Genomic DNA, 21622 nt, shown 5'->3' with positions numbered 1-21622 from the left:
GGGTAAAAAGGAAAAGATAAAGATGCCAGTATCGGAGACGAAGATAACGCTTATTTTGCATGCATCTTTAAATCATTAGGTTAGTCTTCGATTTGTTATGCTATGATGAAGTTGTTTGAATTAAATGTTAAATGCTTCTAATAAAACCCATGATAAATCGATAAATAAGTACATAAAAAGCACGTATAAATAAAACTTATCAACAGGCAGGTTTTACGGCTACTATACTTTTTATCGCCAGTAGGTGGCAGTAGAGTCTCATCTCTGTTCTCAGTACAATTTTATATCAACAGCAGGAACAAGAAGTTGGTGCTTTAACAGCAGCTTTTATTGAATCAACAATTTTACAGGACATTTTAACCAGGAAATACTTGTTTGCAAACTACAACTTTGCATGACAATGAATTTTGAATTACTTTTTTTTCTTAAAAACGTCTTTATCTTTGAATTAGTTTATAAAACATGACATTTCAACACCTTAAACCACACTTCTTTACAAAGTGCAGGTGTCATTAAACACACAGAGGTCCCTATTACTTTCACAAGTAATGATCTTCACAATGAAGTTATATTTGTTTTACAAGAAATATCACAAACATGATGCTTTTCTTAGGTAAAACAAAAGTCACAGTGGCAATATTTTACAGCGTGGCAAATGTAACATTTAAATGTTCCGTGATAGGTTTGCAGTTTAACACCAAACAGGATACAAATGTCAACCACAATTACAGCACCAGTCCACACCACTGTTCATTAAAAATATGTTCATTTAGAAAATCAATTCTGAAATTAACTTGTTATTGTTCTGTGCTTTAAGGTCCCAAGTGTCCAGAATAAATAAAGGAAATATCTATTTTTGCTTACTTCAGACAAACTCTTTACCAGTTTGCAGAAAGGATAATGCAGCTAGTAACATTATGAATGGTGACACATTTGATCAAAACCGACTCAGTGATAAGACTCAGTGAAATGTAGTTCAGCAACAAAATTTCTGTCACATCAAGACACGTTGAAATATAATTAATACTGAAAATTTAAAAAATAACCCATAAATGTTGAAAACAATATGTACAGACATTAAGTAATCCCCCCCCCCACCCCCCCCCAATATTACAAAGGCCAAGGCATCACATGATTTTAATAGAATCCAGTGAATATAGCAACACATGAAACAAAATAAATAGCCAGTGTATAAATTTAGGAGTTTTTTCTGACATTTACCCCTTTTAAACAGCTTCTGACTTCCCCCATACATACCAGAACAAAAACAAATTCAAGAAACCATAAATATAAAAGCATCTTCCTTAAATTTCAGGTGTAAAAAGCACTTAAATAAATACAAAATAACTACAACCTTTCCGATCGTTAGTAAAAAAACAACATAATAAAGTAGGAGTAGCTTGTTCCGTCTTCAGGCAGACATCATTCTCTTTCAGTGATAATTTAATTTCTAGGTTACCCCATTTTAGAGTTCTGTTTCATCCTGTACAAGTCTCTATTTAAACTGGTCTGGGATCAAATTAATCTGTGAGTGGATACTCGTAGGTGGGCTGGAAATGCCTTCTGACCAATCTGACATGTTGGAATGTGGGGATGAGCTGGACCACTGGTCAGGGGACCCAGGAGAGGGCGTTAAAAAAGGATGGTCCGGCACCTGGAGCTGGTGATTTGGTGTGTTGTCCATGGGTCCAGAATAGCTGTGCTGGGAGGGAGGTGTGAGGAACTGGGTGCCGAGTATTTGCGTTTCCTGTGGCATCACAGTGTGGATAGACATCACATGGCCCGAGCTGTTGTTTTGCTGCATTTCGGAGCCATTGAGCTCAATATTAGGACAGCTCTGATTGAGAGGTGGCCCAGCTGTGGGGTTGGAGCTGGTGTTTTGATGCTGGAGCTGCTGTGAGTGTGCCTGCTGGATCATGTGCGCAGGTGAGCCGAGGTGGCTGGTCTGCAAATTCTGGTAGCCCATGATCTGAGAGAGGGTGGCAGTGCTGACACCGTGCAGTGCACTCATAATGTTATGGGACATGGTCGGAGCCTGGCCGAAGTTGCCCTGCTGGCCCACACCTGGGTGCAACCTGGAGACCCAGTCACACTGGCCCCCTCTGCTGCCACCTATAGATGCTGCACCCTGACTGTGTGGGCTGGATACAGGCAGGTGGGAGAGGCGGGGCAGGTTATGGTCAAAAGACATACAGCCTACATCCTTTCCGGTGTTCATCCCCAGAAGGTCCCCAGTGCCTTGTAGGTGATTGAGGGAGATGGGTGGGGACTGCTGGAAGGGTGATGTCATGGGAGGAGAGGCCACATCAGACAGGTACCCATGCGGTGACTCAAGGGACTCTACTGGGGAGAGGACGGCTGACGTGTCCAGCAAGTTTCCCTTCCCATCCAGTGACTTTTTCTTTTTGTTTCTGCCATCTTTGCCACCGTCCTTCCCACCTTTACCAACAGAAGTCAGTTTACGAACCTTCTTGACCGACATGGAAGGCTTCAGATTGCAAAGGTAGTCATTGGGGGAGGCAAGAGGTGGGGAAAGACTGGAGGTACTTAAGGGAGTGTTGTGAAGTCCAGGACTCCGAACCACATTGTACTCATCCAGGAGGCGGACAATGTCATGGTGCATGCGTTCCTGGGCAATATCTCTGGGTAGCTGGTCAAGATGGTCTGTGATCTCACGATTGGCAAAATGCTCCAGAAGGACCTTGGCTGTCTGAAAGCTGCCTTCACGGGCAGCAAGGAAGAGTGGTGTTTCCTCCTGAAAAAAGTTAGTACAAACATATTAGTTTGAACTTAAGTGTGCAAAACAGGGCCTGCTGCACAAAAAGCATGAAAAGCAGCTAGAAACGTGTCTATGTATCATAGCCTTTCTCTCGTGTACCTTGTTGTCTTGCATGTCTTTGTTTGCACCATTTTTAAGCAACACAACAGCTGCGTCCACATTGTTTACTGCTGAGGCCCAGTGAAGAGCAGATTTTCCTGTAGAGAGCAGGAGGAGAGTTAGTGATTTTAACAGCCCAGAGCACAAGCAGCTCTATGGACTGAGGCGATGATGGGGGGATATAAACTGAGCCCACCAGAGTCATCAGTGGCATTAACGTCAGCATGGCAGTTGATAAGCTCTTCAACCATGCCGTCGACAGCCAAACGAGCTGCCAAAATCAACGGCGTCGTTCCATCATGCATGCGGGCATCGAGATCGGTGGCACGATTTCGGATCAAAATCTGCAAAGATGTAGGCCTTAGTTAGTGTCTTCCAACTGGAATGGAATGGAAGCTCAGATTCCTCTTCCAAGCTAACTGAAACTGAGAGAATTCGATGGAGGAAGGGGGTTACCTGGAACACTCCCTGAGCATCTGCAGCCACCGCAGAATGAAGAGGAGTGCGGCCCATGTTGTCCTGAACGTTAGCATCAGCGCTGGACTCCAGGAGGCGTTTGGCAGCATCAGAGCGCGCGTACCGAGCGGCCAGGTGGAGGGCGGTCTCACCGGTGCGGTCAGTTTGGTTATGGAGGTTGGCTCCCTGATAAATGAAGTCGGTGATAATTTCTGCTGAGGGATCTTCTTCTTCTTCACTGTTTCCAGTCTCCAGGCCTCCACCGCTGCAGGAGGCAATCATCAGTGGAGTGAAACCATCTGAGAGTGAAAGAGAGGGATGATTAAAGAGAGTTCCAACTTGAGTTTGAGAAGAAAAAAAAACCACTTAAATCACCCAACATGTACATACCTGGACCTCTGACATTGACGTCCATGCAGTCATTCTCTATCTCTCCCTGAGGAGGAGTAGGAGCGATACAGGCGATGCGTAGATCAGCTGCATCCAGATGCTGCTGGGTCCATTTCCTTGGGTCGCCGTGGTCACACAAATCCAACATGGCCTGCTCTTCAAGCTGCAGTACACAGGAGTAAATCCAATATTAGTATTAAAAATTCAACTGATTTGACGAAATAAATCAGGCTCTGTGTTTCTCACCCTTAAGCGCCTGCAGTCTGGATCTTCATCATCCCATTCATTCTGATTGTCATCCATGAGATTTATGTCTGAGTTTTTCATGGGCCTGCAGAGATCAATTACAGTTGTAATAACATAGAAAAGTTTAAGACATGTAATATGCACATCATATTTTGCTGCAAGTCGATTCAGGATGGCTGCCTCCATCTTCCACTTTCAATGCTTTCCTACCTCAGTCCAACAGAATCTTCTCCAAGTGGCTCTCTGCGCTTCTTTTTGCTGGGCTCTGAAACCTTGAATCCTTCGGGAAACCAGAGCTGCCCGTGCTCTCGCTTTCTCTTGCGGGACACCAGAACGCCGAGGCAGATAAATCCCAAAGCAGCCAAGCCCAGAAAAACAACGTACATGGGATAGAGCTCCGAACCCGGGCTAGTAGGTCTTACACCTGAAGAGACCGAGCAATTTTGTTATTACTTGAATAATATTTCTGTCAACACAAAATTGCTTGTGACAAGTTACATACTAGTGACAGCTTCAATGTAGGGAACATTCAGATTTCCACTGGAGGCCAGAGCACCAAGGAAAGCAGCGACATCTGTGGCACTTTGGAAGCACTCTGTAGACTGCTGGTAACACTGACGGTTATCAATCTCCAGATACACCACTGACCTACAAGAAGAAATGGTACCTTTAGCCTGTAAGCTTAGCACGTTTATTACCAAAAGAGATGATTGTTAAATGTCTGTCTGCCTACCCTTTGACCTGCACAGGATCCAGCTCTCTGCGTTTCCGGGGGTTAACTATGGCAGACATGCTTTCCTTCACTTGGCCCAAAACATCCGCTGGCATTGAAGCCCAGTCAGGCCAGCCGTCTGCGGAGCGCTTCAGCACGTTATGTTTGACGAGGTCCTGCTCATTTCCATAATAGGGAAAAACCATCGGCTCTCCTTTGGCATCACGGCGAAACACCACATTAGTGTGGAGAACACTGCTGAGCTCTCTGAGGAAAGCTGAAGAGCGGTTTTTGAGCTGTTCAGGGGGAATATGGACCACTAGGACTAAGTGCCCATCTGCAAGCTTCTCTGGCATGTTGTTTGCACAGTCCAGGCCATCCCATTCACATTCTGCGTTATTGCAGCCCTGGTCACAGTGACCATCAGCGTAGTGGTCCTTACAGTACTGGTCATAAAGTGGGCTAAAAGAGAGAAATTACATTAGCTCAATGCTTTGGTTTTCATCTAAAAAAAATAAAATAAAAGGATGTTTGCTTTAAGTTTAGACTTACTTGCATTGTCCTTCCTGTCCCTGACAATCAAAGCCATCATAGAGACACCCAGGGCTGTTACACTGGCCATCACACTTGCCATCGTTGAAGTAGCGCCAGCACTGCAGGGCCGCCGAGCAGTTTTGCCAAGGATCATCAAAGTTGAGTGAGCAGTCTCCTCCATCCCAGCCACAGGCGTGGTTGTTGCACAGCGAGTCACAGATATGGTTCCCCGCCCACTCGTCACACTGAGGAATCTCACAGCTCACCTCCACTTCTGGAGGTGGGGTGATGTCCCGTCCAAATCCTCCCACGAAGGAGTAATCGAGGATGTGGCACAGGAGGCCATTGAAATTACTGGGGCAGCTGCAGCGGAAAAATGGCACGTCTGGGGTGATCTGGCACGTGCCGCCATTGTAACAGGGGTTAGATATGCAGAGGCTGTCGGTAGGGGTCTGGCATTCAGGTCCAGTGAAGGTTGCTGGACATAGACAGCGTGGACCAAGGTGGCCTGACACACAGGTGCCACCATTTCTGCAGTTCAGGCTTCCACAAGAGCGTGAATTATATTCACACGAAGAGCCAGTGAAGCCCTGCAAGACCAAAGATGGACGGAAGTTGAGACCAATGTGCAGTAATTACTATGATTATCTTAAGAGGGAATCAGTGGCACAGCTTTACTCACAGGTGGACATTTGCAGATGAAACCATGTGGTGTGTTGCTAGCGACGGCACATGTTCCACCATTCCTGCAGGGACGCCCTTTACAGCCGTCAAACACCTTATCGCAACGTTGACCTGGAGAACAGAACCATAACGTATTTCTCAATATACATCTTTAATTTAACACTGTAACCGGTTGGGTGCTGTCACGTGCTCATCGGTACCTGTGTAACCAGTGCGGCATTCACATCTGTAGCTGTTGGTGAGCTGAATGCAGTTGTAGGACCCTCTGGGGTCACAGGGGTCTGACAGGCACTCGTTGACGTCTCCCTCACAGCGTTCACCCACGTAGCCGGGCAGACACACACATTGGTAACCTCCGATGCGGTCCACACATTTGCCATTGTTGAAGCACTTGGGCTCATTGGTCAGTGGGTCAGTGAAGGGGGTGCAATCATCCAAATTAATCTCACAGTGGACACCTTCAAAAGGACATGAATAGAGGCAACATTGTAATCTTTAACGCCATAAATGTTTGCCAGTCATTTTTCTGGGAGCTGGGCAGGGATGTACCTTGCGTTCCTCTTGGACAGGAGCACTTGTAGGTGTTGATCAGATCGATGCAGGTGCCTCCGTTCTGACAGGGTTGGGACTGACACTCATTGATCTCTTTAGAGCAGTTTATTCCATGGTACCCAGGGACACACTAAAAGGCAAAAAGAATCACATATCATGAATCACCTCATAAATGTGATTTGTAATTTAACATCTATTTCCTTTAAAACAAAACACCTACCTCACAACTGTAGCCTCCTAGATAATCGGTACATGTGGCTCCATTTTGGCACGGATTAGGTGAACACTCATCCACTTGTTCCTGGCAGTAGCTGCCAGTGTATCCAGCCTGGCATCGACAATAGTGTGTGTTTCCTGCATCCAGACACTGGCCAGAGTTTCTGCACAGGTGAGCCACGTCAACACCTGAAATCATACAGAAAAACAGGTAAGGGAGGCCCCAAATACTAAAAACAGGCTGTGTAATGGAGATGGGTTTACCTTGCCGTTTGGCTGCAACTTCACAGGAGACACTGGGGATGTCACAATAGAGACCTGTCCAGCCAGTCTGGCACTGGCAGGTGTATGATGCTCCCTGCTGCCAGCACGAGCCTCCATTCTTGCATGGGGAAGAATCACACCAGCGTACGAGATTCTAAAAAGGTGAGACACAGTAATTAAGCATTGCAATTAGCTGACATGGAGGGATGCACAACCAGATAATTTCGTCATACCTGACAGTTAACTCCAGTGTAGCCGAGAGGACACGTGCACTTATATGTTCCGTAACTGTCAAGACATGTGCCGCCATTGAGGCAGGGCTTGGAGTCACACTCGTTGATGTCATACTGGCAGTAGCTGCCAGTGAATCCAGGCAGACAGAGGCAGGTGAAGGCGTTGATGCCGTCCACACAGGTGCCACCGTTGAAGCAAGAGCTGAGGCATCACAAGATATCAATTGTTACAAATCTTTCGAAAAGGTTGAGAGGCAAGCAGATCTAGTTTTGTTGCCGTCGGCTACCTGTCGGTGCAGTCGTTGGTGTTGATCTCGCAGTTTATGCCACTGAAGCCCAGCGGACATGTGCAGGTGTAGCTGTTGACACAGTCGGTGCAGTTGGCCCCGTTCTTGCAGGGATTACTCTCACACTCATTTATGTCCTGTTCGCATCTGCCGCCACGAAACCCGGGCGGACAGGTGCAGGTATACGTGTTGACGCCATCATGGCACAGACCACCATTACTACATGGATCTGAAAAAGGAAGGAATGTAATAAGTCACCTTCATACATTAAATTCAGACTGAATTTGCATTAAACATTCAAAAAATCACATCCTTACTGGGTTTGCAGTCATCAGTGTCAATCTCACACTTGAGGCCAGAGTAACCTGGCTGGCACAGGCACTGGTAACCACCCATGGTGTTATGACAAATGGCACCATTACGACATGGGCTTTTCACACACTCATTGATGTCAATCTCACATGTTTGACCTTAAAGGAAAAAAGGGACAAAGTGAATATTACATGCCGATTCAAAAATAGATATAGACAAGGCTTTACTAAACAGGACAGGTACCTTGCCATCCTTCGGGGCAGATACAGGAAAAGCTCTGGTAGTCTTCAGCCTCTTTACACACTCCTCCATTCTTACAGGGTCTGGGGCTGCAGGGTGCAAGTAAGGTCTCACAGTTTTCACCTAGTGACAGAGAAGACACCCACATTTAGATTTCCAGTGTTTCCAAACTCCTGAAACAGGTTTTATTTCCAAGAGTGAATAAATCCCAGTTTATATCCCACTTCCTTATCCATTTCCACATCAACACAGGCAAACAGAAAGCCTCTTCCTGTTTCCTGCTATTGTGTGATCACAGACAGGAAACAGGAATTGGGACCAGGGCTTGGAACAGGCACTAGTCCTCCCCTTATATTAGCCACTGTGGCATGTTTTTCCATATCGTGTTATCCTTGCAAGCCAGACTTTTTTCCACACAAAAACAGGAATCCCTGTTAGGTACTGGGTGATGGTTTCTAAAACAACATGTGGCTGAACTAGATAAACCCTTTATGTGCCAGTGGGAGGGTTATCTTTATATATTCAGGTTTGCGCACACAGCCGAGTCAGCAATAAATGAATATAAGCAACCCAGGGTGGAGCATTGAGGATGAGCAAGCAGCTACATGACATACCAGTATAGGGCAGCAAGCAGTTGCACTTATATCCAGCCACATCATCGATGCAGGTGCCCTGGTTGAGGCAGGGGTTGGAAGCACATTCATTGATGTTAGTTTGGCAGTTAGGCCCTGCAGTGGTTGGATTAGAGAAGATGAAGAGGTTAGATATCAGCTCACGGGGAACACACTCACTCTCAATGAACCATCGAAAGCAGCAGGTTATGAAATGTCATAATGGCTGTAACTGACCGGTGAAGCCGACTCTGCACGTGCAGTGGTACCCACTGGTCATGTCCTTGCAGGTCCCACCATTCATGCAAGGGTTGGACTCACATTCGTTGTTATTGATGTCACAGTTCGGGCCACTCCAGCCAGAGTCGCAGGTACATTTATAGCTAACGCAAAGGAAAATGTTATTTTTTAGAGGTTTTCATTTGGGGAAACTTTACGTAGTTCCTACATCATAAATGTCGAGAGTGCTCACCCGTTGATGAGATCGTGGCATCGGCCGTGGATGCATGGGTTGCTCCTACACTCATCCACCTGAGACAAACAGGTGGCGTCATTGTAGCCCTCTGGACACAAGCAGGTGAAGCTGTTGATTCCATCGACGCAAGTACCTCCGTTGTGACAAGGGTTGATGGCACAGTCATCGATGTTGACGTTACACATTGCACCTGAGAGACAAAAGAAACAGTCTTTTGCACTCTATCACCAATTCTAAAATAATGATAAAAAAAATAATTGCAAGCACAGAATTTGAATTTATTCAGTATTTTCCAGAAGACCAACTACTTTGTTCTTTAGAAATATTTCAAAATGTATGACAAAAATAACTTCACAGGACATTATGAATGTCCCACAGCTGGAAACACCCTGGAGTAAAATTCTTTGAGCCTTTATAAGCCGCTTACTGAGGTGTACCGTGTGGCTTTTGGACAATAGCAAGAGCCAATACTAAAGACATTCAACAGGCAGAGGCTGCAGAAGCCCCAGTGTATGCCTAGCCTGGCAGCCCCTGGAGGCCCCTTTGCCTCTCCTCCTTTGATTGAATGGGTTCCTGTTCAATAGGCAGAGGGGGGTTTGGGCTGAATCTGAGAGGGGGAAGTGCTGCCAGGGGAATGGGGGGGGCAGGCTACTCTGCTATTCAGAGACGTACAAACAACACTCCTCACCCCCATCAGGGGAGATCTAACCTTACCCAAAGCTGTTTACAGGGGCAGAAGGACAGACCCTTTTCACACACAGCCGAGTAACAATTAAACCCCCCCCCCGATCCACTATGCAGATCCCTCCCCCCTCTACTCATCAATCAGGAATGGGAGGGCCCAACCGCCTGATCTTCAGTTACAATAGTCCTCTATCTGTGATGCTAACCCCCCCCCCCAAACACACACACACACACACACACACACATACAAGCTCGTTCCAACCTAATCACATTGCCTCTACCAGTCAGAACCGGCTCTGCTGGGCCACAAAAGAGAAAACAAGTGTTCCACACGCTGGATTTGTCCAAAAATTAGTAAAAAAAGTAGAAGCAAGTAGAAGTTCTAAAAAAAATCCTTCTCCTTGAATATTATGGGTTTTATCATTTTTGTACATTTACCAAAGAGCCTGATCTTTTTTCCTCATTGAAAGAATCATGTTACAGTCCAGGCTCGGCGTCACACTCTTTTCAGCAAAGTTAGTACATTGTGTGTGTATCAGGTTAGACTCTCTTCTTTTCTCTTTATACCAACTATTCCGCATATGCAACCTGAAACCATTGTTCCTCTGGAGTGGACCCGGCAGCCACCTGTCCTACCTGCCCCTCCCAAAACCCAGGGGACCAGCCCCTTCAAACTAAACCCCGCCCACCACTCACCTGTATAACCAGGTTCGCATGCACATTCATAGCCATTGATCTTGTCGATGCACCTCCCGTAGTCACAGGGTTTGCTCTTACAGTCATCCAGGTTCACCTCACAGTTGAATCCTGTAGATCGACACACATGTAAGCAAATTAAATCATAAAACTCTGAAAGAGCTGAAAGAATCAGCCGTTTGCTGCTGGTAAATGGCCTCACCTGCAGTCCCTTTAGGGCAGACGCAAATATAAGTGTTTTCCCTGTCTTGACAAGTGCCGCCGTTCTTGCAGGGCTGACTGAGACACTCATTGATGTTAGTTTCACAGAGACGGCCCGTGTAGCCAGGACGGCAGTAGCAGGTGAAAGAGGCCAGGCCATCCTTACAGGTACCATAGTGACAAGGGTCAGAATAGCACTCATTGATGTCAATTTCACAGTGTTGTCCTGTGTAACCTGTTCGGGAAAGAAGGGACATTATTTAAATCCAGTGATCAATGCAGTAAAAATAGGTAAGGCTGGGAGAGGGAAGCCCGTTACCTTCAGCACATTCACAAGTGTACTTGTTCGGACCGTCGGTACACTTAGCTCCGTTTTTGCAGGGGGTGCTGGCACACTCATCAATGTCCACCTGACAAAGATTCCCTGAAAAGCCTGGGTGTGCAATCAAAAAGAGAAGAAATTAACTTTCATTAAATGATTGTATTAACATGGCAGAAAGAAAAAAATTGCCTGGGTTTCAAGTAGGGACCCCCCCCCTTTTAAATCTTACTGCTCAGTAAGATCTTTCTTTCAAACCACAACACAATGGCCTCCTGCTTGGTGGCTATAAGTCAGTCCCTGCCCCCAAATTTTGGCGCCAAGCTATTATAGAAACTCTTGTGCCCGCCAAATATGCTAATGTCCAAGCAACAAGATCCAGTCTGTTCACCTATGTACCCTTTAATGACAGTATTAAATAGTAAATAATTAACAGCTGTCCACTGATCCATACAGCATGGGATTTACTGTGTTCTTTGTTAGCTAAAATAACTTATTGTTATACCCGAAACTCTGCAAATTGGCACAAAAGGTGGGGTCCAATAATCTCTTTCTTTCACCCCATTAATCCACAATGTTTTGCATTCCTTCCAATTTTCTCACCTTTCTGGCACTCGCAGTGGAAGGAGTTGATCTTGTCGACACACTTTCCATTGTTTAGACAAGGCTGACTGGCACACTCATCTATGTTGATGTGGCAAAACACACCCTCGTACCCTGAAACACACACCAGGACAAACAGTCAAATCGTGTCAAATTTCTTAAACTTTAATCATCTTGTGTGGTCGCTCAAAAAAGACTCCCTTTGCTCAGTAAATAAAGTTCAGGTCCATGCACATACCTGGCATACAGATGCAGTGGAAGCCGCCGATCTGATCCAGGCAGGTGGCATCGTTGTGGCAAGGGTTAGACATGCATTCATTGACGTCCATCTCACATCGGGGTCCTTCATACCCTTGCAGACACTTGCACTGGAACGAGCCTTTTGTGTTGATACAGCGACCACCGTGCTCACATGGATTGGCCCCTACGACAGTCAAGATCGATGTTAAGATACTTAGTGATATACAAAATGAATGGAAAAGATATTTCTTTAAGCAGACAATATATGTTGGGTCCATAACCTACCAAGGGAGCACTCGTCAATGTCCAAATTACAGGCTGACCCGGTGTAGCCTGGGGGGCAGGTGCAGATCGCTTTGCCATTGACAGGGTTGGTGTCACAGTTGGAGCCCTTTTGGCATGGATTACTAATGCACGCGTCATCCAGGTGGCACAGCAATCCTGGGAGCACCGCGGTAACAAAGTGTCACCCAAACTGCATCCGTACATTGTGATACTCATGCTGTATCTGGCGCGTGTAGGATGTACCTGTGCGCCCATGAGGACACTCGCAGAAGAAAGAGGCCACGCGATCATGGCAGGTGGCGCCATGGTAGCAAGCTGCGCTGGCACAGTCGTCGATGTTCTCGCTGCAGTCGTCACCGGTCCACCCATTGACACAGACGCAGTGATAGCTGCCGTGTGTATCGTGGCACGTTCCTCCGTTTTGACACGCGTTGGGCATCAGCTCACACTCGTCCACATTTTCAGTGCAGTATTGACCTGTGAGTAAAGTCAGCATGAATACAAACCTAAACTAAATCTCTACAACGTTTCTAACTTAAGCTGCAAATTGTCACCTGTATAATGAGGCGGGCACTGGCAGTTGTAGGTGTTCACTCCGTCCACACAAACTCCACCATTCTGGCAGCCGTGGCCTGGACAGTCATCGATATTGTGCTCGCAGTGCGCACCTGTGAAGCCTGGCAAACAAAGGAAACAGAAATGGCTGAAGCTGTATTTGCTTTAGTTAATATTAAGACTCTTCTTGCCCTTGCTATCCCCAGGCACTTGGTTAGCAAAAGATAAGCTCTCTGTTCTCGTGGCAGATTGTTTTAATACCCCACGAACGACTCCAACACGTCTCCTCCTCGAACATCAAAAGGCAGGACCGAAGTTTTACAGCAGGCTGATTAACCATCAACTTATAACGCTGCAGGTGCTCGTGCAGCTTCACTGTCTATTTGCATTCCAACGCGAACACCCTGCCAGAGACCAGCAGCGTGTGTTAAACTTTAACAACCCTCAAAGTCTTTCATTCATAAGCATTCGTTCAAACCATGTCACATCCTGTCAAAAAGATCCAAATATTTTAACTTGGAGGGGAACCAAATTGCGGTTAATGCTTTGTGGTTTGGAGAGAAACTGTTCCCTGGCAGCTGGTCTACAACATCTTCACCACAATTGCCCAACCTTAACCCACATTTTACACAACAGTTGACTGGTTTTGGATTCCAGCCCAATAAAGATGGCAGTACGGGATTCAACAGACAGCAGGGTGTTTATGTATGACCTCACGGCTAGGGTGGGTATCCATATGTCTGTGTGAATGTGCATTATCGCTTGTAGTGCTGAAGCACACTGGTGATTATCAGAAGGAAATGTCTGTGTGAGTGTATCCTGCCAGTGCAGCCACTGGGAGTGGGTTTTTGAGTTTGCTCATTCCAGTCAGAATAAATTTTTTGCTGAAACAGACTACATTTTTGCTAAACCAACGGTGGAACTAAGTAATCTGCGTTTCCTGTGGCTGAGTCAGCCATATGGCGATATCCATATGTTACCTGGAAGACAGGTGCAGTCGTAGGTGGTGTCTCCCTTCTGAACACAGGTGCCTCCATTTTGGCATGGAGAGGGGCTGCATGGCATGTATGGTGTCTCACAGTGTCGGCCAGTGTACTCCGCAGGGCATCTGCAATGGTACGAGCCCACCTCGTTGACACAAATGCCGCCATTGAGGCAAGGGGAGGGGGTCTGTGCGCACTCGTTGACATCTTGCTTGCAGGTCTGGCCATGGAAGGTGGGTGGGCAGGTGCAGATGAAGGTAGAATCAAAGGCAGAGCACTGGCCACCATTTGCGCATGGATTAGAAGCACATGGGTTGGCAATTTGGCACGTTTTACCTTGAAAATAAAACAATCCAATTGATTATTTGCATTTTATGATGTGTTTTGAGGGAAAATGATATGTGCAGATTACGCAGGTGACAGGCTAATTGCGTACCTGACCACCCAGGTGGGCAGCGACAGCGGTAGACAGTGAGGGTAGTGAGGTCACACGTTCCTCCATTGCGACATGGGGAGCTCATGCAGGCATGGTTGGTGGGAGTCAGGCACAGCCGGTCAGTGAACCCCAGGCGGCACACGCAGCGGAAATCAAACGTGTTGCCATGGGAAACAGCTCGGCATTCGCCACCATTACGGCAGGGTGAAGGGCTGCATGGGCTCGGATACTGGCAACGATTTCCTACGAAGTCACTGGGACACCTGTAAATAGACAGTGAAGGGTAAAAAGAACAGATAATTAGAAAACAATGGCCTCTTTTCCACGGCATGGGAAGAATATTCTAAACAAAAGGGAGAGTAAAGAGAGGGAGGTGGAGAGAACAGAGGAGGGGTAAAAGTTTCCCGCTCACTGCAGTGGTGCATGTTGTTCCAGCGTGTCTCTCTGGATTTAACTCAGATAGATCCTTGAAAACACATTCTGCTACGACACAGCAGACACTCCAAATTCGCCTGTCAACATCTGACCGTTCCCATCTACCTTACTGCAGACACGCTGTCTACACTCATTCTCAATGACCACTGAGATCAAGGCAACTATGCCGGCTCTGGTTGTTGCGTTTAAAGTGTTGCATTCAGGCCCTAAACCCCAACCCCTCCCCTTGAATGATTGAAAGCAGTCAAAACTGGTTCCCAAAGTCTGGAAAGGACCAGTTTCATAACTTACATAACAGTCTTTGTGACAGATGTGCATATTTAAAACCCTGCCAAAAAAAAGTTGTTTACATTCAAATTTGGGCTATTTGCTCTATGAGCAGCGGGGGTTTCTGTGCAGGGGACAGCATCTGTTGGTCTGGGTATCTCCACAGGGAGCAGGTGTGCATGTTAATGAGGGCAGCTGTTGGACAGGACTCCTCCTCCTCCCACATAAGCCCCCCTCCCCTCTGTCCCCTTGTCAGATGGGGGTGCTGACAAGCCAACCTCTCCTCTGGGGATATAGAGGACCCATGTGAAGTCAGCTGTTGCAACTTCTGTCTCTACCCCCCCAACTTCCACTCTCATTCTTAAATCCTCTTTTTCCTACACCTTCCTCTATCTTTTCTGATTAGAAACCAAGCATTGCTTGGGTTTTTGTGCAATAAGGGGGAAGGCAGAGGCTGTAATATTTCACTCTGCTCTTTTCTCTCCTGTGTGGACTTTTTACAGCTCCCAGCAGTTTGCTTTATACAGCGTGCTCCTTATGTCGCACAGGGCTGCTGAAAAACTCCCATGTTTACATAGATAGGGGAGGCCAATCACAGAGTTTTAACAGTCCCATGTGCCCAACAGGGAGTCCAGACAGTTGCGATTGGCAGACGATTGTAAAAACGTTTAGGGCGCTTTTGAAGTTTCTCTGATTTGTGTTTCACTTTACCTTAAGAGCACATGGAATAAACCCCCTGAACAATATTCTAGTACAAAATTCCCATTCACCCTTATGAAACCGATCTTATGTCGTGGCGTGTGTGTGTGTGTGTGTCATCCCACGCCAACTGTAATAGATCTTCTTTGTTCAAAAGTCAACTCATTCTGGCATAAAGAGCCACCCACCCACATGCTCAACAGAGCAGCACCCACTACGGCAACAGGTCTCTCCCAGCGAAGCAATGTCCCCTCAGGCCAGAGCAGATGCTTTCCTGACCTCTGACCCCAAACACTTTTGTGACTGTGGGACAGCATTTTTTTTTGTCCTCTCTCCCCTCTGTCCGCATCCCCCATGGGGACAGATCTACCATCTGCCACTCTGGGGGTGACTTTATTGTGCAACACAAGAAAAGCCCCAGTGTGCGCAGAAAATGCCACTGCTGTGCAAAATATGGCATAAAGGGACAAAGTACAGTCCCGAACGTCAGATTTTATTTTACTCCCTTTTTAAACATGATCATCTATCTTCCTAATCTTTTCCAACACCCACTTTTACCTCTTTTAAAAGACTATTTGTTTCCACCTCATTCATTCTCCCTTAATAGCCGATTGTCCAACATGTCTAATCATTAGCCAAAGTGTGGCCCTTTTGGCCCATGTCTGTTAGTCAAGCCCAAAGGCAAAGCTGCTGGAGGAAATGAGAACTTTACTCAGGTTGAACAGTTCTCAAATGGGTGCTGAAAAGGTGGACCTAATTTCAACATAAAACAATTTCGGCAAAACAGTAATGGCACAGCAAAGAAGGCATAAAGAGTTTTGCTAGTGAGTTCCTGTCTATAATCTAAGATTTACGAGGGGTTGGACTGAGTCCGATTAGACTAAGGACACTCATCTAGTTAACCCTCACAAGGGCAGTAACCTCAACATCGAGTGTGTAAAAGAGCGACAGACATTATTCCAATGGTGCCATATCACTTGTTAGTCACTAGACCTTTATGACATTATTTTTTGCAACTTATCTGCTGTAACATGGAATTAATTACTAAATCCGGGCTTTCACTGCGTGGATGCAGCAGAACAATACGGCTTTCATCTGTCGATCTCCAGACTCAAAGAATCCTTATATGGCCAATAAATGTAGAACACTATTAGTCCATGTATCAAACCATTATCTTCTCTGTAGTATCTTTAATTTAGGGTGTTATGTTAAGCAACCTGACCAACCCAATCTACTGCCACTGTGTGGAAGGGCTCTGTGGCATCTAGGGAATGGTTCCAACCAGGGGAGTGGCAGCCTGAGTGCTTAAAGCCCAATGAAAGCCAAACACCAACAGGAATACTTGACCCAGTCATGCACTTATGTACTCCTGAGTTGAGCCTTAACAGAGACCTGCTTAGTAATCCTATAGGAGGACATCTAAAGAGCAGCATTCCTAAAAAGAAAGTGGAACACCCATATAATATCAGACAGCTCTCTGCACGACTGGGGGGTGCTGATTGCACCAGCCACTTCTTTCAATTTCCTGTCTCAAACCCACATCTAGCTCATCTTGCACCGTTTCAGCCATGTAGCAAGATATTCAAGATGTTTTTCGAGTTTATTATTAACCGCCACCTCAGACCTAAACAGTGTCTATTCCAGCACAAAGACATAAACAGCCAGTCAGCCATGCAACCACAGCGTTCAGGGCAACAACCTTTCAACCTGATGGTGCCCTTGTTGCGCTCTCACGAGTGGAAGCTAAATTTGACTCACACGGCTCTGTGCCCTTACGCGTTCTTCAGCCGCCTTCAACTCTAAGGGAAACAGGAAGCCCCAGACCTTCAGATAACCTCTTACTTTAGAGAACCGTGGCCGAGTACTTCCCAGTCACGGAGGATTGTTTTTGTTTCCATGTGTCTACTATCACCACATACTTAAGTTGACATTTTATCTAAATGAGATTTTGAATGTGTTCTTAATGAGCCACCACGGCTGAGTCATTCGTGCATCGCCAGTGTTAACCAAGATGCAGCGGGACTTTTGTCAAAATGTACACTCAGGGCTTTAATTCTCCTCCGTAACTTATCTCACATTGTCTAAACAGTCATTAGTAACCTTGCAGGACAGACAATTTAAATCTTAATTTTCTTTAAACAAAAAAACATAAAACTGTCTAGCTTTAAGTGGGGGGCTGACTACCAGTAAACAGGACACAAGCTAGTTCCTGGATAATGGAAAAGGTTTAAATTAAGCCTATCTAAATTTAGAACCAAAAACAAAAAACATCCTTTCTGCAGCAAAGGGGAGAAAGAGGTACCAGTTTTTGTCTGAACTCGGGCTTAAACCCACTAAATCCGTCCATTAGACATTTGATTACCACAGTTTACGGCGAGACTAACTTTATTCTCTATGCCGACATGTGATTTTCGCTCTCTGTTCTCCCGCTCGTGGGAAACTTGTTGAAAGAGGAATTAAATCTAGCGTGCCAGTGAAATTGGTGTCACCATTTGCCTGCAACGGACTGTTTAAACCACACTGCACAGGGTCGAACACAGATTTAGGGATACGCTAACAATCAGTCGATACAGCTACAATCAGATGATTAATGCTGTGTGATCTGAGCTGCACAACCTAACCACACAAAAGTAATGTGATGTAAACATGTGGCATCGCTCTCATCTCCAAAAAAATCTATTAACAGATTTCCAACCTGAACTGGAGTCAAATATATGTGACAAAAGCGCAATTTCTATGGTCAACGGCCCCTCCCCAGTACCGACGCTACACTCTGATCCTGGACTGGTGACGCTGCTTCTGCCACTGGAGCCGCGGCTGATGGCTGCTTAACTTGGCACTAAAGAATGATTAATTGCAGAGAGGAAGCGCGGGCGCGGGTGGATGAAGTGATGCTCTCATCCTGGCTGTCTTTAATTGGACCGAGCTGAGACAGAGACCACAATACCAGCTTTGTTTGGGGGATGGAGGGGGGTGCGTGCGAGCCTGCGCACACGTGCAGCAGTGTGTGAGTGTGTGCGTGCGCAGATTAGATATGAAAGGATGTGATTTGGTGGGCCCGGGCTCCTCCAAACCCCCCTCCTCTCTTTTATTCTCTGCAGACCAGAGAAGCGCCTGCCGTGACCGCATGCCTCCAGGGTAAACCAGGCCACCCATGAGCCTCTTCAGAGGAATCAGAACCATTCCGCCACTGGATCGCAGTAGGAAAAAAGTTTGCGGTCTCCCCCCTCTGAATTTTTCCCACCACTTTCTTCTCTTATTGCGCAGAAACAGCAGGAAGCACCACAGCCTCAGACTGAGGACAACGCTGCTCATCCTCTACCGTTCTGAAATCCTAAACCTGCATCTACTTCAACTCTCTTTGTTATACGCTGTGTTTTTATTCCTATTAATGCAAGTCTCCCAATATCAAATCCAATTATATTTCACAGCCATCTGGCTTTCTAATGGAGATCATCGGTGGGTGAGGTGTGTGTGTGTGTGTGGAGGGGGGGGGTTCCATTCACAAAGCCGGAGACAAACCTTCAGGGAGGGGCGAAGGATTTGAAAGGGGTTATGGCAGGGGTTTTGTGCATGTTGTGGTGTTTAGGGTGGCTGTGGCATGATGGGAAGCCCCACTCAGATTAGTCACACAGCATTGCTCTGACTGCAGGACAATGGGTGACGGGCGGCAGGCGAGCCCCAGCTGTCGCCCATGAAAGGGCAAAAAAACTAGATTTAGGGCTGGACGCGTCCTCGCACTTTGTTGGATGGAGGGGTCTTGCATTCATTAAAAGGCCTAGTAAGAAAAAAGGGGGGGCGGGCAGGGGCTTTTGTCCAGCTACCCCTCTCTCACCTCTCCAAAACCGCACTCATTTCTGAATTTCTTCACTTCTTAAACTCTTTTATTTCCAGAGAATGTGTGCAGCTTCAGAGAGCAATGCAGCTCCTGGAGGGCTACAGGAGCACACCGGCCCAGAAGAAACTGGAGGGCCTCCGGTTGCTGGGTGCAGGGCCTGCTCAAAAGGCTGGAATGAAAAGGGGGATATGCGGCCCCTTTTCTTTCTGACAAAAAAAACGCTTTCAAGTATCAAAATTACACTACACTGCACTTGTAAGGCTGAGCGAATTCCAAACCTCTAGAACAAATTACACAGTTATATTGTGAGACAATGCGGTGATCTTCGGGCACATCACTTGTTGCTGCGTCTCATCACTTGCTTACTAACCTGCATTCTCCATTTCCATTCGTGGTGGCTTCACATCTTCCTCCATTCAGGCAAGATTCAGTGGGCAGGGAGCATTTTAGACCTGTTGAACAAATTAAACACATTAAAAAATAAGATAATTCAGCCATAACGGTGCATCATATGTAATAATCCCTACTGGTAATCAAACCGTTAGGATTAGGGATTAAGGTCTGAAATCAGTGCAGGGAATTTATTCATTAGTGATATCCTTAATGCACCCTAATTCATAGCTTTCTTTTCATTTTTGCGCACTCCGATTATTAATTGATTTGTTGCACACTTTCCCGTAGGGGATACTCTGAGGCCTGTTGTGGACCTCAAGTAACGCGTGGTGCGTGGCTTTCCGGGGGGTGGAGAGGGGGTGGGGGGGTTCGCGCACGCTTTTGCGGGGAAAGCGCAGCAGCTGCGGAGCTCAGACGCGCAACAAAAGAAATCAGAGTCCAGCACGAGCCATAAAACACTCTCCTCGGGCATTGTTTACCGGCAGACGGGAATAACAGCCCCCCCGGCACTCACAACACTCTCCCACACATCCAGACAAAAGGTGCCCTCCCTCCCCCCCGCGTCCCCTGCCCCAACACACGCACCGACTTCCATTTACCCCCTCGCCCCAACACCACCTCTCATTTAAAACTGCTTCTGAGAGCAGATTCAAAGTACGCGAAATCGTTCCTTCAAAAACTTTTTTTTAATGAACGTTTGTATGAATCACATTTGGTCCCAAAGGTTTTGTGCAAACTATTTTAAAAGGAAGTGGGACGCAAGACTTCGGAGACGCAATAGTCAATATAGAGTAACTTTCTCACGCGTGCGGACCAACCGTGCAGCTCACGGCTCCTGCCAGTCAGTGAACGCATGTTTTAAAATGTCTTTATCATATAAAACTGCCTTTATCATTTTACAACGAACATTTGTAGCATGGATCGGCTGTAGTGTGATAGTATGTGCGAGATTAAAGACAGTTTGCGCCGCATAAATTGGGTCTTCTAACTCCTTCAAAGCCCAAAGTTCACGCTCACAAATCTGTTTTGGGAACAGCTTACCTTGTGAGATGACGATTGCTGGGATCAGAAACGTTAGTTTCACAAAGAAACGATACATTCCTCCTCTTCAACTTCACAAATGTCGGTGACTCCCGCGTAGGGTTCGCATAGATCCGCGCTTTGGTTTATTCCAGATGTTGTCCTGAAATAAATATCCTCGCGTTGAAACAGGTAAGTCCAACCGTCAGAGAGAAAAAAGGGGGAAGAAGAGGGAACAGTGTCGGAGAGGACTCAGCTCATAGATGTTCACCTGGTGCCTTCCGCGCTCTCAATGAAATCTGCAGGCAACTCTTAAAGTTCCTCCCACCCCGGGTCCCCCACCAACGCCTCCCCTCCTGGGTCACATAAAAGCCGCCTCTTTCTCTCAGGAACACACTCTCTCCGCTCACATCACACACGTGTGTTCCCCTAAGTTTTTTAGTTTTGTTTTAAAAACACATATAAGTAGAAATATCTTAATTAAAGAAAAAAACGCGTCTTGACTATAATGTAGTTTAAAATCAGGTGATTGATCCACGCACCTGATTCACTTGGTCCATGTGGATCCATCAACTTGGTCCTTTATTTTACAATACCAATAAAAATAGAAGAATAGTTATTTAAAAAAAATATTTTTTTAAAAACATGTCCAACATGTGTAACATCTTGTGATTGTTTACAGGAGTTATAAGCCACCATATTACTCTCTAATTATAGTACCGTAATTTACAATGGGTGATACTAAGAGCATGTCTGGGCCAGATTTTCCCTCCTTTGTGTCATTCTTCTTTTTTTCTCAGGGCGAGTGAAACTGTCAGGCACTATCTGCAGAGTTTCTGCACCCCAGGGCAAAGATTATTTTATTATGAACCCACACA

At 46.2% G+C, this 21622-nt stretch overlaps 1 protein-coding gene across 2 annotated transcripts; it reads right to left on the bottom strand.

The window, feature by feature from the left end:
* Positions 1 to 306: 306 nt before the first annotated feature.
* notch1a (notch receptor 1a) lies at positions 307 to 21038 on the bottom strand. 2 transcript variants are annotated; one of them, XM_003965237.3, is made up of 34 exons: positions 20766 to 21038; positions 19702 to 19783; positions 14093 to 14355; positions 13654 to 13992; positions 12673 to 12795; positions 12362 to 12595; positions 12119 to 12274; positions 11832 to 12017; positions 11594 to 11707; positions 10991 to 11104; positions 10673 to 10906; positions 10471 to 10581; positions 9088 to 9280; positions 8853 to 8998; positions 8619 to 8732; positions 8008 to 8127; positions 7770 to 7922; positions 7453 to 7681; positions 7166 to 7367; positions 6933 to 7086; positions 6673 to 6857; positions 6450 to 6582; positions 6101 to 6358; positions 5899 to 6011; positions 5235 to 5806; positions 4704 to 5144; positions 4473 to 4618; positions 4181 to 4394; positions 3971 to 4055; positions 3725 to 3887; positions 3335 to 3633; positions 3075 to 3222; positions 2879 to 2976; positions 307 to 2755 (listed from the first exon to the last, which is right to left on the bottom strand). In XM_003965237.3, the coding sequence occupies exons 1-34, from the start codon at positions 20821 to 20823 to the stop codon at positions 1496 to 1498; spliced, it is 7440 nt and encodes a 2479-aa protein (XP_003965286.1). In that variant the 5' UTR covers positions 20824 to 21038; the 3' UTR covers positions 307 to 1495. The 2 variants fall into 2 exon arrangements, with proteins under 2 accessions (XP_003965286.1, XP_011602931.1); XM_011604629.2 differs by lacking the exon at positions 8619 to 8732.
* Between the last annotated feature and the right edge of the window lie 584 nt (positions 21039 to 21622).

This window comes from Takifugu rubripes, chromosome 6 (genome assembly GCF_901000725.2).
Source record: "Takifugu rubripes chromosome 6, fTakRub1.2, whole genome shotgun sequence".
NCBI classification, from domain to species: Eukaryota; Metazoa; Chordata; class Actinopteri; order Tetraodontiformes; family Tetraodontidae; genus Takifugu; species Takifugu rubripes.
Note: the sequence above shows the minus strand (reverse complement) of the source record. Positions and strands in the feature narration are given on the sequence as shown.